The sequence below is a fragment of the Cetorhinus maximus genome, chromosome X (genome assembly GCF_964194155.1).
Source record: "Cetorhinus maximus chromosome X, sCetMax3.hap1.1, whole genome shotgun sequence".
NCBI lineage: Eukaryota > Metazoa > Chordata > Chondrichthyes > Lamniformes > Cetorhinidae > Cetorhinus > Cetorhinus maximus.
Window position 1 is genome coordinate 2,920,871 of NC_135917.1, and position 17,352 is coordinate 2,938,222.

General features: G+C 46.7%; 1 protein-coding gene across 1 annotated transcript in view; it reads left to right on the forward strand.

Moving 5' to 3' along the window:
* The window catches only part of LOC144672698 (electroneutral sodium bicarbonate exchanger 1-like), a 340,464-nt gene that overhangs the window by 279,795 nt on the left and 43,317 nt on the right, over positions 1–17,352 (forward strand). Inside the window, exons 18-19 of the mRNA XM_078534615.1 lie at positions 7,499–7,660; positions 7,974–8,225. Of these exons, the coding sequence (XP_078390741.1) occupies positions 7,499–7,660; positions 7,974–8,225 (414 nt within the window). The remainder of the gene's footprint in view (positions 1–7,498; positions 7,661–7,973; positions 8,226–17,352) is intronic.

Below are 17,352 nucleotides of genomic sequence, written 5' to 3' on the forward strand. Positions count from 1 at the left end.
GAGGAATTTCTTCTCTGAGGGTAGTAAATCTGTGGAATTCTTTACTGCGGAGGGCTGGAGAGGCTGCGTCGTGAAGTATATTCAAGGCTGAGGTACACAGATTTTTAATCAGTAAGAGAATCAAGGGTTATGGGGAAAAAGGCAGGAAAGTGGAGTTGAGGATTATCAGATCGGCCATGATCTCATTGAATGGCAGAGCAGACTCGATGGGCCAAATGGTCTACTCCTGCTCCTATGTCATTATTGGGAGCCTGAGGCGTAGATCAAATTGGAAGTAAGTAAAGCTGGTAACGGGAAGTAGAAAAGTAGCAAGTAAAATTAGAAGGCAGGCGAAAAAAAGGCAAGTGACAGCTAGGCTTAGAATGCAGAATGATGTCAAAAAGACAAAGTTAAGAGCATTCTACCTGAATGAACACAGTATTCGCAACGAGGTAAATGATTTAAAGGCACAAATAGAGGTAAATGGGTATGATCTAATTGCCATTACAGAAATGTGGCTACAGGGTGATAAAGACTGGGAACTGAATATTCAAGGATTTTCAACATTTAGGAAGGACAGGTGATGTTGTGCTGATAATAAGGGAATAGGATCAGTACATCAGTAAGGGAGGATCTCAGATCAGAAGAACAAAATGTGGAATCTGTTTGGGTGGAGCTAAGAAACAGCAAATATTGGTAGGAGTTGTTCACAGGCCACCAAGCAGTAGTGGTAATGTGGGTCATGGTATTCATCCGGAGATTAGTGAAGCATGTAGCAAGGGTAATACAGTAAGCATGGGTGACTTCAATCTGCATATAGACTGGGTAAACCTAATGACCACTAATGCTCTGGAAGACAAGCTTCTGGAGTGTGCTCGGGATGGTTCTTTAGAGCTGTATGTTGAGGAACTGATGAGAGAACAGGCTTTTTTAGATCTAGTATTTTGTGACGAGAAAGGGTTAATTAATAATCTTGTTGTAAAAGAACTTTTAGGGATGGGTGACCATAATATGATAGAGTTTTACATTATGTTTGAAAGTGAGATAGTTCAATCTGAAGCCAGGATGTTAAATTTGAAGTAAGGAAATTATGAAGGTATGAGGGCAAATTGGCTGAGGTGGATTGTAAAATGCATTAAAAGGTATGATGGTTTATAGGCAATGGATAGTCTTTAAATAATTATTACAGCAACTATACATTCCTTCAAAGCACAAAAACCCAAAAAGAAAAGTCAGTCGACCATGGCTAACTAAGGAACTTGAGGATTGTATAAGATTAAAAGAAAAGGCCTATAAAGTTGCCAGAAATAGTAGTAAACCTGAGGATTGGGAGCATTTTAGAATACAGGCAAAGGAGGACCAAGAAACTGATGAAGAAGGGGAGAATAGAATATGAATGTAAACTAGTAAAAACATAAAAATGGACTGTAAAAGTTTCTGTAGATATGTAAAAAGAAAAGTTTTGCTAAGACAAATGTGGGTCCATTACAGGCAGAGCCAGGAGAATTTATAATGGAGAATAGAGCAATGGCAGAGAAGCTAAATGATTACTTTGTGTCTGTCTTCACTGAGGAAGATATAAGAAATCTCCCAGAATTAGAGATCCAAGGGACCTAGGGCAATGAGGAGTTGAAGGAAATTAGCATTAGTAAGAAAGTTGTATTGGAGAAATTAATGGGACTGAGGGCTGTAAGTCTCTGGGACCTGATATTCTACATCCCAGAGTTTTGAAAAAGGTAGTTATGGAGATAGTGGATGCATTAGTGATCATCTTCATTCTATAGGTTCTGGAACGGTTTCTGCAGATTGGAGGGTAGCAAATGTCACCCCACTATTTAAGAAGAGAATGAGAGAGAAAACAGGGAACTACAGACCTGTTAACCTTACATCAGTAGTAGGGAAAATGCTAGAATCTATTCTAAAGGATGTGATAAATGGACACTTGGATAATAATGATCTGATTGGGCATAGTCAACATGGATTTATGAATGGGAAATCATGTTTGACAAACCTGTTGGGAGCTTTTTGAGGATGTTACCTACAGAATTGATAAAGGGAAGTTGGTGGACGTAGTGTACTTGGATTTCCTGAAGGCTTTTGATAAAGTCCTCCCTACAGGAGGTTGGTTAGCAAGATTAAAGCACATGGGATAGGGGGTAATATACTGGCATGGATTAAGGATTGGTTATCAGGCAGAAAACAGAGTAGGAATAAACAGATCATTCTCATGTTGGCAGGCTGTGACTAGTGGGGTACCTCAAGGATCAGTACTTGGCCCCAGCTGTTCACAATATATACCAATGATTTGGATGTGGGAGCCAGTGAAATTTTCCAAGTTTGCGGATGACACAAAGCTAAATGAGAATGTGTGTTCTGAGGAAGATGCAAAGTAACTTCAAGTGGATTTGGACAAATTTAGTGAGTGAGCAAGAACATGGCAGGTGGAATATAATGTGGAAAAATGTGAGGTTATCCACTTTGGTAGGAGGAACAGATGTGCAGGGTATTTCTTAAACGGTAAGTGATTAGAAAATGTAGACCTGGGTCCCCTCGTCAAGTCACTGAAAGCTAACATGCAGGTGCAGCAGGCAATTAGGAAAGCTAATGGTATGTTAGCCTTTATCACAAGAGGATTTGAGTACAGGAATAGTGAAGTCTTGCTTCAATTGTATAGAAGCTTGGTTAGACAGCACCTGGAGTGTGTGCAGTTTTGGTCCCCTTACCTTAGGAAGGATACTATTGCCATAGAGGGAGTGCAGTGAAGGTTCACCAGACTTGTTCCCGGGATGGCAGGACTGTCCTATGAAGAGAGATTGGGGAAACTGGGCCTGTGTTCTCTAGAGTTTCAAAGAATGAGAGGTAATCTCATTGAAATCTACAAAATACTTATAAGGCTAGACAGGGTAAATGCAGGTAAGATGTTTCCCCTGGTTGGGGAGTCTAGAACCAGGGGACACAATTTCAAAATAAAGACTGAGATGAGTAATTTTTTTACTCAGAGTTGTGACTCTTTGGAATTCTCTACCCCAGAGGGCTGTGGAAGCGCAGTCATTGAGTATGTTTAAAGCAGAGATTGACAGACTTCTAAATACCAATGTAAAGGGATATGGGGATAGTGTGGGGAAAAAGACATTGAAATGGATGATCAGTCATGATCGTATTGAATGACAGAGCAGGCTCAATGGGCTGAATGGCCTGCTCCTGCACCTATGTTTCTATAAGCCAAGTATTCTACAGGTACCCCTTATCACCTGGCAGCCAACCCAGTATGTGATGTGGGCCCTCGAAGATCTGTGGCACTTGGGAGTGACTCAGGATGTCGGAGTCGTGAAAACTCCTAGGGTATCTGGCATAAACATGCATGATTTTCTTACGATTGCACACCAGCTGCATGTTGAGGGAGTAGAATCCTTTCCTGTTAATGAAGATTAGTGGCTGCTGCCACGGAGCTCTTAAAGCGACGTGTGCAATCTGTGGCAGCCTGCACATGTGTGAAGCCGGAGATAGCCACAAGTCCCTGAAATCCAGCAGCCTGGCTGGCTTCATCCATTGTGAACTGGATTAATGATGTGCCTTACTGTAAAGGGCATAATAATTTCCCTCATGCATTTATGCCTGGAGGGCAGAGATATGTCGCATAAGTCCCCAGTGGATCCTTGGAACGAGCCGCTTGCAAAAAAAATTGAGTGCGACAGTCACCTTTACAGCCACTGGCAATGGATGGCCTCCCAGTCAATGCGGCGCCAGATCCTCCCTAAGAATGTGGCAGATGTGAGCCACCATATCCCTTGACAACTGAAGACATCTGTGGCACTCTCTCTCGGTCATCTCCAAATATGAGAGTCTTCTTTGGTACAGCCTGATTCGTGCCAATCGCCTCCGTGGTATGGGTCTCACTTCCTCAGCCTCTGGGGCTTCCTGGGGTCCCACTGGGGCATGCACCTCAGGCCAAGGGTCTTCTCTAATCCCTGCCAGACGGCAACGGGCCCTTCTTTTCCTCCTTATTCTGAACACAGCCATCAAGAAGGCAGCATTGTCTGTAGCTTCCATTCTGGACTCCTCCTCCTTCCTGTGCAAGTAGATCAAACACATGAATGCAACTTAGCCTGCAAGGATAAACTTCCCACTCCAAGGCTGAAATCCAATGTGAAGCCCTTAGGCTGTGCTCATTAGATACGTGCCATTCCCAGTTCCACCTTTGCACCTGAGGAGCTAACTCAAGGATCATATGTGTCTATTAATCCCCTCCCCCAGCAACTTGACAGCACCATCACAAATAGGGTTGGAGAGGGTTGAGCACAGCCATGTGATTTCAGACTCATCCAAGGCACTGTCAGACTGCTGCATTTTGATTTGAATTCACCCCTGCCTTGCACATTTTGAATGTTTGGAAGCCTTGTGCCCTGGAAGCCATGTCTATTCCACAGTGCGATGTGCAGGGTCTCATTGGAGCATCTTGCATATGGTTTATGTCCTGCCACCTTTAATGGTGTGATCCCTCTTCCCTTCTCACATTCCTCTGACAGCAAAAGGCTCAATGACACAAACTCAAATGTGACCCTAAGACCTAGTGTGTTATCGTGTCAAAGCATACCATGATTGAGGGTTCCCGATTCATTACCTTTTCAATAAGTCTTCATTACTGTTTTCAGCTGAGCCTTGCTTGTGATGCGCTCATGTACAAAGAATTAGGGTGCCTCTTGAATGGGCCCATGAGTCCAGCCATCGACTCCTCCCACACGGCCTCTGACCCCTCCCCTGGTAATTCTTTCTAAGGGTCTTTTTTAACTGCATCATTCCACTGGGCAGTCAACATGGTGATGCTGCACTTTTACCTTGAGACCAGCTTCCAACCTCCCCCTGTCACCGTGGAAGTCCCTTCGATCATCCTAGAACCCCATGATATACAGGTAGACCTCCCTCCGGTCACTCTGCAGCCTCCCCCAGTAACCCTAGAGCCCACTGTAATCACTGTGGACATTCCTGCCCTCCCCCCTGAACTCATCACTGTCAATGCCACTATGCCCCATGTGGACCTCACCCCTCCCCATCTCGAGGCCGTCTGTACCGTCACGTACTTAGACCACCCCCACCAGAGCTTTGGGTATGCCCGCCACCCCTCTTATATTATGTGTTCCCCATTCTCAGGCTACAGATGCCTCCCCTGACCATGACAATACCATCTGCAGCCCAGAACTGTGCAACGCAACCCCAGGACCGTCGTGTGTGAGGCATTGACCACACCCTGCACACCATTCTGTGCACCACCCTCGCAGCACGGACAGGCCTTCTCCCTCCCTGGACCGGGACCATAGCACACAGAGCCTCAGGACTGACTTTGATTTCCCACCCTGACAATGTGGTCTGAAGAGACGTGACTACGTGAATGACTGCCACTTACCCTCCTGGTTCCATCAAACCACTCCCTCCCCCAGTCATGAATCTGTGTGGACCCCCTCCATCTCATCTAAAACTAGTCCCCACCCAACCCCCCTCATGAGTCTGCGTCCACCCCTTCCACATTGGGCTCCAGTTCCCCAGTCCCAGTCATTCCTCTGTATGCTAGCCCTCCCTTCCCTTGTTCCTCATAACCCCACCTGCCCCTAAGTCATTCCTCTGCCTGCCATCCCCTCACTTGCTATCTTGGTCATCAGAAACCCACACCCCACCTCCCACCCTCGCATGACTGCCTATTTCCTGCACCCTCCCACCCCCACTTTTCCAGTCTGGTCTTTCTGGGTACAGTGCAGCCCTGCTTACGCCCCACACCAGTATCTCTGGGTATGGTGCAGCCCTGCCTGCGCCCCACACCAGTCTGTCCAGGTATAGTGCAGCCCTGCCTGCACCCCACACCAGTCTGTCCAGGTACAGTGCAGCCCTGCTTACGCCCCACACCAGTCTGTCCAGGTACAGTGCAGCCCTGCCTGTGCCCCACACCACTCTCTCCGGGTACAGTGCAGCCCTGCCTGCGCCCCACACCACTCTCTCCGGGTACAGTGCAGCCCTGCCTGCGCCCCACACCAGTCTCTCCGGGTACAGTGCAGCCCTGCCTGCGCCCCACACCACTCTCTCCGGGTACAGTGCAGCCCTGCCTGCGCCCCACACCACTCTCTCCGGGTACAGTGCAGCCCTGCCTGCGCCCCACGCCAGTCTCTCCAGGTACAGACCAGCCCTGCCTGCGCCCCACACCACTCTCTCCGGGTACAGTGCAGCCCTGCCTGTGGCCCACAACAGTCTCTCCGGGTATAGTGCAGCCCTGCCTGTGGCCCACAACAGTCTCTCTGGGTACAGTGCAGCCCTGCCCGCGCCCCACACCAGTCTTTCTGGGTACAGTGCAGCCCTGCCTGTGGCCCACAACAGTCACTCCAGGTACAGTGCAGCCCTGCCTGTGGCCCACAACAGTCTCTCTGGGTACAGTGCAGCCCTGCCTGTGGCCCACAACAGTCTCTCCGGGTACAGTGCAGCCCTGCCTGTGGCCCACAACAGTCTCTCCGGGTACAGTGCAGCCCTGCCTGTGGCCCACAACAGTCTCTCTGGGTACAGTGCAGCCTGCCAGCCCACCCCACCCTGGTCTCGCCTGAGAGAGCAGCTTTGCCAGTGGTCAGAAGCCAGAGCAGCGGTGAGAGATGGCAGGAGCGCAATGAAAGGTAGGCAAACGCTGCATATATGCACCTCGAAGCCACGAGTGAAGTGAAGGTGGGAAAGTGCACGCCACTTTGATCCTGTCGTAAATAAGACTGGTCTAATTACCTGCTGACGTGGCACTAAATTAGGAGGGAGAACGTGATTCCGGCGAAATGTGATTTTAATGAATATTCGTGACATGCTATTGCATGCAAATGGGGTTCCTGACATGGATCAGTGGGAAAGTCGACCCGCCATTAGTCCACCATGAAAGTCATGAGAGGAGAATTCCAACTTATTTTCCTGCCGGCAGATATCCTCCGACTTTTGGCCCCTCACCCAATTTTGCGTTCCTGCCTGTCACAATTCCCGCCACTGGCGGGAGCAGAAAATTCCAGCCTTAGTCTTAATATTTAAACTATTTTAACATTTAGTTGAGCATGATAATCCAAAAATGGGGTATATTTTTTTGGAAAATATATATTTTTTAAAAGCTAGAGAATGACTACTACAGCAGTTCTGTTTCACTGCTTTATTCAATTAAGGAAAATAGATACCATCACTGAAGATATTTTATATTTTGAACATGATATTGTACAATAAGGTAAAAGCAAATAATTAATTGAAGATTACAATGAGAGCCATTCTAACTCCAGCAGAATAATAATTGCAATCCAGTTACACTTTAAAAGATTGTCAATAATTCTGATTTGGGTATCTATTATGTGAGGATCAACTGTAGCATTCAGTTTAATGAGATGTGCAAAAGTAACTACATCATTAATGTATAATGTCCTAGAAATACATGGCTCATGAGAGGTTGCAGGATTGCAATGATGTCAGTTGGTTGTGGAACTACTTTTAAATTGCTCGTAATGTATGTGCTTATTTGCAGCCAACAAGAGATGATCGTGGGTGGCTAATTAACCCTATAGGTCCAAATCCCTGGTGGACAGTCATTGCTGGTGTTATCCCAGCTCTACTCTGCACCATTCTTATCTTCATGGACCAACAGATCACTGCTGTCATTATAAACAGGAAGGAGCACAAGCTGAAAGTATGAATTCCTCGTGATCATTAATAATCACCCCAAAGAGTTTTTGTTGAAAATGGATGTTGCAAATAACATTATGTTGCATATAGTTATATCTTTAGTTACTTTAGGCCTATAATTGGTTAGTATTTTGCACCATATATATAAATTTAAAATGGATCCAAAATCAGTGTAGCATGCATATAAAAACCACATCATGGTCAATGTATGTTTGAGTTAACTGTTTTGGTTCGTAACATTGCACTAAAATTTGAGGGTAGTAAATTAATCAGTCAGAACTTAGAGATTTCAAGTAATTAGTTCTTTCTCTCCACAGAAAGGATGTGGCTATCACCTTGACCTCATGATGGTAGCTATAATGTTGGGTGTATGTTCGGTCATGGGACTGCCCTGGTTTGTAGCTGCAACTGTTCTCTCCATCTCTCATGTGAACAGTTTGAAGCTGGAGTCAGAATGTTCAGCTCCTGGTGAACAGCCAAAGTTCCTTGGCATTAGAGAACAGCGGGTCACTGGTCTCATGATCTTTGTTCTTATGGGCTGCTCTGTCTTTATGACTGCTTTCTTAAAGGTAAGATAACGGTGGAAGAATTAGGCAACATTTTGCAACTGTAAATTCCAGTGGGAAATGCTAATTTGAAGGATTCATTTGGATTAGATTTGGAATGCAAAACAGACATTTAATTGAATTATAAGCACAGTTCTAATTATCTTAACGTTTACAAAAATATAATCAGTTGAAAATTCATGAGGTGATATAACTCTCAAATTTAGGATTCTGGTTGCATTGCAGTCTGTTTCTGAAGATATCGCAATGTTCACAACCACTTTTCATACCCTAACAGGGCACTCTGTAATGGGATATTCATCGTATTCTCTTCATACAAATAATCAATATGGAGGCAGTGTTGTGCCATAACATCCCAGTGTACCAGAGGTGGGGTGCAGTTTGCATCCCACCCTTGATTAAATTCCCAGTCATAGTTGAGGGTAGGTAACGAGCAAAGACACTGAGGGGGAAGAAAGAGCGAGAAAATCTGAGGATGATTCACCTGTGGGTCACTTTTGAGCCCGTCCCAGTGGACACCTCTAAACAGTAGTGGCAGTGGCATTGGAAGAAGCCAGAAACCCTTGCTCTAGCTGCAGGCAGTGCAAGACTTGAAAATAAAGAAATTGATGTGCGTGCAAAAAGAGTGATCAATAGAGTGGGAAGCAGTTCATCCCAGCATCACTTATTTATGTTGACTGGTTGTCCTAACTAGCCAGATCTCCCAGTATAACCTGTGTGATAATTGTTTCATCATATTTTGTTGAATTAACACTACAAGGAGTCCTCATTTAAAGTTGTAGTTGCATTCCTGAAAATCATGACTTTAAGTGAAACATTGGTTCCCAAAGGGCATGATTTTGAGGTTGTCGGGCGGGCGTGGTGGGCGGGCCCTGGAGTGGCCGGGAAACGGTCCGCTGCCCACGATCAGCCCCTGACCACAATTTCACGCTGGCGGGCCAATTAAGGCCCGCCAAGTGTGAAACATGACTCCACACTGGCCAGGAAGGGGCAGGCAGGGGCAGGGGCCTGTCGTCCACCAGGTCCAATGGCGACCCGGCGGCCAATTTAAAAACGGCCCAGGCAGCTCCTGGAAGGCTATAACGGAAGGATGTGTGTTCAGCATTCCCAATGGAGTCGAGTGCAGCTGGACACGGCAGGCGGGAGGGCAAGTCGGGTAGGCACTTGGCTCCCTGCTTTTCCAATGAGTGCCTCACCATCCTCCTGGAGGAGGTGGCTGCCAGGAGGGACACCTTTGTACCCAGAGATGGGAGGAGGAGGCCACCACACCTCACCAAGAGGGCATAGGAAGAGGTGGCAGCAATGGTGAGCAGCCATGATGTGGTGCGGCACACATGGGTGCAGTGCTGGAAGCGCTTCAATGACCTGCTGTGCTCAGGAAGGGTGAGTACTGCGTTAGCATGGGTCAGTGTGCAGAAGTGTTAAGGTGTGGCCATCCCCCTGTGGACCTTAGGGGTGCTAGAGTCTGCTGGACTGAGTACCTTGCAGTTCAAGGGCCACAACTCGGATGTATCCTCGAGGTGCTCCTCAGCTGGGGTTGGCCAGGCTGCAATGGCGCTGCAGGTAGAAATTGGACTAATCAATGCTCCTCTGTTCTTTCAGAAGACAAGCCATAACCTCCTGCTGCTCAGCAGGTTTGAGCAAGACGTCCTGGAGCTCGAGAGCCAGCACGCTCCACGTGCAACCGGGCGTGGAGAGGCGGGGATGCCAGACGAAGATAAGAGTGCGGTGCACAGAGGTGAAAGTTTCTGATTGCGCAACCAATCTAGTGTAGTGTCTTCATTGACGTGAGCCTCGAACCTGGACTCCCCATTATCATTGAAAGATGATGGCACCATGGTACAGATCTCCATTGTCTCACCAGGGTGCCTGGCATGCACAGTGACAGTGTGATGACTTTAACTAATGACATGTCCTTCTTCTCCCTTTTAGGTTCACCAGCAGGTATTTGTTCTGCAGACCCCGAGGGCCACTCCTGACACCGGAGGACCACCAGGCTACTGTTGCACCTGCATCACACCAGCTCTCTGAAGCAGGCACCAGTGCAGATATCAGTACCTCAGTGGGCATTAGTTTGGTGGCTAGTATCTCGGTGCACATTGGTGAGGGCACTTCACTTGAGGTGCAAGGGGAGGCAGAGAGTGCCCAGGGCGCCAGCAGTCGGAGGACTGCTCGGGACCAGGACGATGCTCAGTCAAAGGCTGATGATGACCCTCTGGAGTCATTCATTAGGCGGCAGGTGCTGGATGTCCAGTGGGATGTGCAGGAGGATTTGGTGGAGATCCATGAGGGTATGCGTGCCATGGTCTGTGTTACGGAGGAGTCCATGCGGAGCAGCAGCACTGCGTTGACCCTCATGGCTGAGCGCACTGCCTCCTCCATTGGGAGAGTGGCGACTCTCATGGGGAGGCAGCTCCAAGGATGGATGAGGGGTTCCTGGGGTTGCACTCAGACCTGCAAGCCCTCACACAGGCAATGACCTCAGGTGGTCAGTACAAGTGTGGGAATTGGATGAGGCACCTAGTATCCCAGCTAGGTGCCTGTCCATCAATGGTGAGCAGGGAGGTCCAGAGCGACCTCATTGGCGCATGAGCTGCTTGTCATCTCTGCGGGCTCCTCTCAGGGCGCTCTGGATGATGATGATAGCTCCTCCCGCCCCTCTGCCAGTAACTGTGGCATCTGATGAGGCTGCGATGACTGGGGAGATGCCAGCCGTAGCACTGGCTGCTCCCTCCCAGGCGGGGCCAGCACAGGCTCCACTGGCCAGGGAACATCCGCCAAGGTCATCAGGGCCAACAAAACAGCAGAGTCAGCAGGCTGCCTCCAATGCTGGTGCAAGCGATGGGAGGGCACTAAGACGTAGCACTCGCAAATGTAAATTAAAGGCACCATGAGCAGAAGAGGGACAGGTCACAGGTGATTTTATGTTAATTTATGTTTACTTTATCTATACTGGTCTGGGAATGAAGACCAGAGAAGTTTATGTAAATAGTTTGGAATTGTCAAAATGAGATGAATTTTGTTTTTGTCATCATGGCCTGAGTATGCTTCACCTTTTTATTTTATTGGTGCAGGTTACGCCAGTATGTAATGCTGGATGTAAGTGGCCCTGAACTTTATGGCACAGGCACTGAGTGTTCTTTGTGTTCAAATTAAAGGGTCATTTCAGACATCCGGGATGGAGATGGCAGCCTTGGCAGGCGGCTGAAGCTGATCTTTGATAGCCTAGCTGAAAGAGCATTGGATCAAGGCGTCCCTGGTGTCCCTGCCTCCCTGGAGGTTACCAAGGTCTGCCTCCATGCCCTCAGCGTTCTCCTTACCGTGCTCCTCTTCTGACTTACTACTGGACTCATCATCTGTGGCCTGTGCAGCTGCGTCAAGATCCCCTTCCTCAAGTGCATCCCCCCTTGCCAGTGCTAGACTGTGGAGAGTGCAGCATGCAACCACAATCAGTAACGCCCGCTCTGAGGGGTTATTGTAGTGCTCCCCCTGAACAGTCCCAGCATCGGAAGTGCATCTTGAGAAGAGCTATGGTCCTCTCTACCACTGCCCTGTGGAGGCATGACTCATATTGTAACGCTGCTCTGCCTCTGTTCTTGGGTGGAAGAGAGGCATCATGAGCCACCTCTTCAACGATTAGCTCTCATCATCCAGCAGCCATCCATCCAGTCATGCTGGAGCACTGAAGAGCCTCGGCGCCTTGACGTTTCTGAGGATGTAAGCACCATGGGAGCTGCCAGGGTACCTTGCACACACTTGCAGAATCTGCATCCTGTGGTCACACACCATCTGCACATTCATGGAGTGGAAGGCACGAAGGCACCCGGCTGACCCACTGGCACCTAGAAAGAGCCAGAGGCATAGAAGCTGAGGGCCACTGTGACCTTCAGAGCCTCTGGCATGGGGTGTCCACCCACACAGTCAGAGCTGATCTCAAGTCCAATCATCTGACAGATGGAGGTCACGGTCTCCCTTGAAAGTTGGAGCCTCCTTCTGCATTGCTCCTCAGACGTATTGAGGTAGCTGCATCGCCACCTGTAAACCCTGGCAGCAGGATAGTGGTGTCTTCTGCAGCCCCTTCCACCTTGGACTACCTGCTGGCCCTGTGCCCCTTGTGCCTGCGCCTCTTGTGCCTGCGCCTCTCCTCCCACTGGTCCCTCCCCTGGAAGTTGCATTAGGACATCTGACCTCCTCTCCCTTCTGCCCCTCTTTTCCTCCTCAGAGAAGGTGCCACCAGCGGAGACCACAATCCCCATTACCAGGGTAAGGGAAGGCTGTCTGATACCTGGAAGGGTCCACACGGTCTGAATCCTCCGGGGGCCTTGCAGATACCAATGAGTCCTGAAATGAGGCCTGGAAATGCTAAGAATGAAGCCCTCAACAGAGATGAAGCTGCCAAGTACCAATAAGCAACCAGCAGCAAACTATCTACCAAACTCCTCACTACTCTCACTGACAATGCTGCCAGTAAAATTCTGGCCGTAGCAATCAATGTTAAAATTGTAGTTAGGTTCTGTAGAACCTTCCTTATCAGAGAAAACAAATATTAAAACATTTATACCTTCTAAGCATTGCTAAATCCCTACATTGGCAAATGAAATAACTTAAAATAAGTTCAAAAATATCAAAGAAAAATGTAACTTTCCACTTTCAGTACCTCCTGCTTGCCACAAATCCTGCTTCCTGATCCTCCTGGTCGCTGTAGATCCATTCCCTCCCCGACCTCCGAGTTGCAGCCTTCCCCTCCCCGACCTCAGAGTTGTGGCCTCCCAACCACCCCCCCAACCCGCCTTCTCGCTGACTCACCCTCTCGCTGCTTCCCTCTCATGGACCTGTGTTCCCTTGAAGATCCAGATCCAATCCAAAGCTGGAACTCCAATGTTGCGGAAGTGCAAATCCTAGAGGTGCAGAAGTGCCAAGCTGGAGCTGCTACAATCCATGTTTTTTAAGCGCTTCTGCCTCGCTGGAAGTGGAGGTCAGGGACAGTGGGAGGCTGCTCCAAAATGGCACTAATTGGGTCACGTGGGAAACAATGTTAAAACTAATCTTGCGACGCTCAACGAGATTAGACCCCATTAACTTACCAACGTTAAAGCGAAGCAATGTTAAACAAGGACTTACTGTAAATGGAACTGATGTACAATTGACTCGGCAAACAGAAGCGTTACCAAATTTTCAGATAAACAACACTCCACTGTAGTGCCAGAACTTCTGGTGCTAAATTACTGGACATACCTACTACAAACATGAGGAAATCTTTTTCTAATCTGCAATTTCACTGAAACTTGCTAATTTTTGCATTCCTCTTTTCATGCCCTGTTGCCAGAGTTTTAAGCCTTCTAACCTGCTGACATTCATATTATCCTTAATTTTCAGCAATTAGATAAAGAACTCACTTCTGTGTTGTAGATCTGTGTTTACTATGGCTTAAGAGGGGAAGACTGGTCCAGCTGAATGTTCACAATAGCATTTTATTGTGATAACCCTTACTATGGCAAACAAAAGTACTTTTAATTAACTGGAAATTTGTAGCAAGATAGAACATGCTTTTCAGCATTACAGTACAAATTATTTATGGGAGGAAACAGAGAGATATTGGTTTATTACAGAACATAAGGAACACTCATAGCTTTGAAATATAGGTAATTCCTTGCATTTCACTTTGACTCTTAGAGCACAGACTTTTGTTACATAGGAGTTTTAGTTGATAAAGGAAAAAGGAGATCTGTTCTTTGGAGTGTGTATGTTGAAGGGAATTGTTTGCATGATGAGGACAACCCCATTTGTAAAAGTTAAACTGAAACAAAACACTGCAGATCATGGAACAATGCTACAGGCAGGTGCCTATTGATAGAACAAATATATACAGTTACCCCCCCCCCCCGCCATAAGCAACTATTCTGCACATTTCCAGACTGGAGCAGTCTTTTAAATGTCTCAATTTGTCAGGAAAATTTTTAACCACATTGTAAATACAGTTTTGAAGTGACTTTATTTTTGCTGTGGATTAATGATCAAAACAAGAGTGGAGAATACAACAAATTTACTTTAATGGGAATAAAATACTGACACACCTTGTGAACCTAACCTTGTACTCAATAACTCAATCGCCAAGTGATAAGTAATAAATATGTAATTCTTCCAGAGTGTTGCCTCTTGCCTTAATGAATTTTCCATTGATTAATTCAGTGAACTGTTAAGGATTGATGATCTGTTGTCTGCATACTTTTGGTGGAACAGTTGAATAACATTTATAAAGCTGGGCTCTGCCCTCCCAGTAGAGAGCAGGTGTTCAGCTGATGTAATCTCAAGCTTCTGACAGTCTAGCTCAGAATTAGTCAGAAATAGAAACAACACATTTAGCTTAAGATAGTGCTCCAGTTTTCAATTCATATGCTGGTTGAGATGTGTCTGGTCTCCATTCAGTGCCTTCTGATGACAGTGCAACTGAGATTGGGAACTCTGAACTTTGTGTAGTGAGGTCAGTTAATCAGTCATTTCCGTAGATTTCATTTTCAAAATTAAAACCAGTTCAACTCTAAAATGGCCCCAGTATTAGCTTTGGGCAAGGTGGGGGGTATGCTGTTTTGCAGTTGGAAAACCCAGATTAAAGTGTTTCACTCAGGTGAAACTGTGACGCAGGACCTGGTTAACATTTCTTGTCTCTGTTTCCTGGCTGCAGCCAACCAGACCAAGAGTGAAGGCCAGAGTTTGGTGGTGGGGGAGTAGTGGATGGGAAACCAGAAGAGTCAATGTTGAGATTGGAGGCTGCAGTTAAGGAGCACAGCAAAAGGAAAGATGGATTGGAAAGACTGGATCGGGGGGTGGTGGGGGGGCGAAGATCAGAGATCTTGACTCAGGGCTGGTTGGGAGAGGGGGGTCAGAATGTGTTGGGGGGAGCAGGTAAGTGGAAAGACACTGCTGAATCCAGCAGACCTCACCTCCCTTTAGCTGCTGGGTTAAATTTAAAATAGAGATTAAATTTGAGGCATACAGTTCTTATATTTCAATTATGGACCCACCTCCTGGGAACAGGATGGTTGCCTGTTCCTGTCCTGCCTCTATTAAAATGGCAGGTTGGGGTTAAATTTGAGAATTTTAACATTTTAAAATTCCTTCCATTTTGGGGATTAAAATTCCCCTCAATGACTTGATTTACAATGATGTACTCTCTGCTATCCCACCCACACTTTCTGACTATTCTGTTTACAGGTATCATCTTATTTGTCACATTTCTGTTGGGTAAAACTTATTTTTAAATTCACTTTAGAAAAATAGACTTGCATTTATATAGCAACCCCGGGATGTTCCAAAGCACTTTACAGCTAATGAAGTATTTTTGAAGATTAGCCACAGTTATGTAGGAAATGCGGCAGCCAATTTGCGCACTACAAGGTTCCACAACCAACAAGTTAGATAATGACCAGATAATCTATTTTAATGATGTTGATTGAGGGATAATTATTGGCCCAGGACATCAGGGAGAACTCGCGTACTCTTCGAAGTAGTGCCTTGGGATCTGTTACATGGGGCAGACAGGCCTTGGTTTAATATTCCATCTGAAAGGCAGCATCTCTGACAGTGCAACGCTTACTCCCTCAGTACTGCATTGGAGTGTTGGCCAAGATTTTTGTGCTCAGTCACTGAAGCGGGACTCAAATCCATGACCTTCTGACAGAGGGGAGAGTGTTAACACTGAGCCATGGCTGAAACCTGAAATAAAATTATCTTATAATAATTTTGGGAATTTTATGACCACTTTCACTCAATGATTTCACTGCAGTTGTTGTAGGGGGCAAGAACTACCTTACAGTTTGGAAACTTGCTGTTTTCAATAATATGTTCTTGAGGGGTTGATCAAAGGATTCATTTTTTAATTCATTCATGGGATGTAGGCGTCACTGGCTAGGCCACATTTATTGCCCATTCCTAATTGCCCTTGAGCAGGTGGTGGTGAGTTGCCTTCTTGGACTCCTGCAGTCCATGTGGTGTAGCTACACCCACAGTGCTGTTAGGGAGGGAGTTCCAGGATTTTGACCCAGCCACAGTGAAGGAATGATGATTATATTTCCAAGTCAGGATGGTGAGTGACTTAGAGGGGAACTTGCAGCTGGTGATGTTCCCATGTATCTGCTGCCCTTGTCCTTCTAGATGGTAGTGGTCGTGGGTTTGGAAGGTGCTGTCTAAGGAGCTTTGGTGAGTTTTTGCAGTGCATCTTGTAGATGGGACACACAGCTACCACTGTGCATCGGTGGTGGAGGGAGTGAATGTTTGTGGATGGGGTGCCAATCAAGCAGGCTGCTTTGTCCTGGATGGTGTCAAGCTTCTTGAGTGTTGTTGGAGCTGCAATAATAGAAGCAGATGGAGAGTATTCCATCACATTCCTGACTTGTGCCTTGTAGATAGTGGACAGGCTTTAGGGAGTCAAGAGGTAAGTTACTCACGGCAGGATTCCTAGCCTCTGACCTGCTCTTGTAGCCACAGTATTTATATGGCTAGTCCAGTTCAGTTTCTGGTCAGTGGTAACCCCCAGGATGTTGATAGTTGTGGATTTGGCAATGGTAATGCCATTGAACATCAAGGGGCAATGGTTGGATTCTCTCTTATTGGAGATGGTCATTGCCTGGCACTTGCATGGCGCAAATGTTACTTGCCACTTGTCAGCCCAAGCCTGAATATTGTCCAGGTCTTGCTGCATTTGGACATGGATATATTTGTCCAATTTTCAGTATCAGTGTACTGGATTAAATTTATTACTATAGTACGTTATATTCTCTCTTTGAGTTGATGGATATTATACATGCAACAGAGCTTTTACAAGCTAAAGTAATTCATATGTATTTACAATTAAGTGGAAATAAAAATCAAAGGTCAATAGGTGCTACTAATGAGTAAAAATTATAATGCATAAATATAAAGTCAGTGGTGGATTAATTTTCTGGGCATTTTACACAGGGGGCGGGGTAGCCCCAGGTTAAAAGTTGATAGTCAGCTCTCCCTGCAGCCATTTAATGGTGGTTGGGCTGTTAATTGGATTGAGGTGGGCCTTCTGACCCTATCAGAGAGGATGGGTGTGGGGTGCCAGGGTGGAAAGGACAAGGGAAATGCTGGGGTCGGATGGGATAGGGTG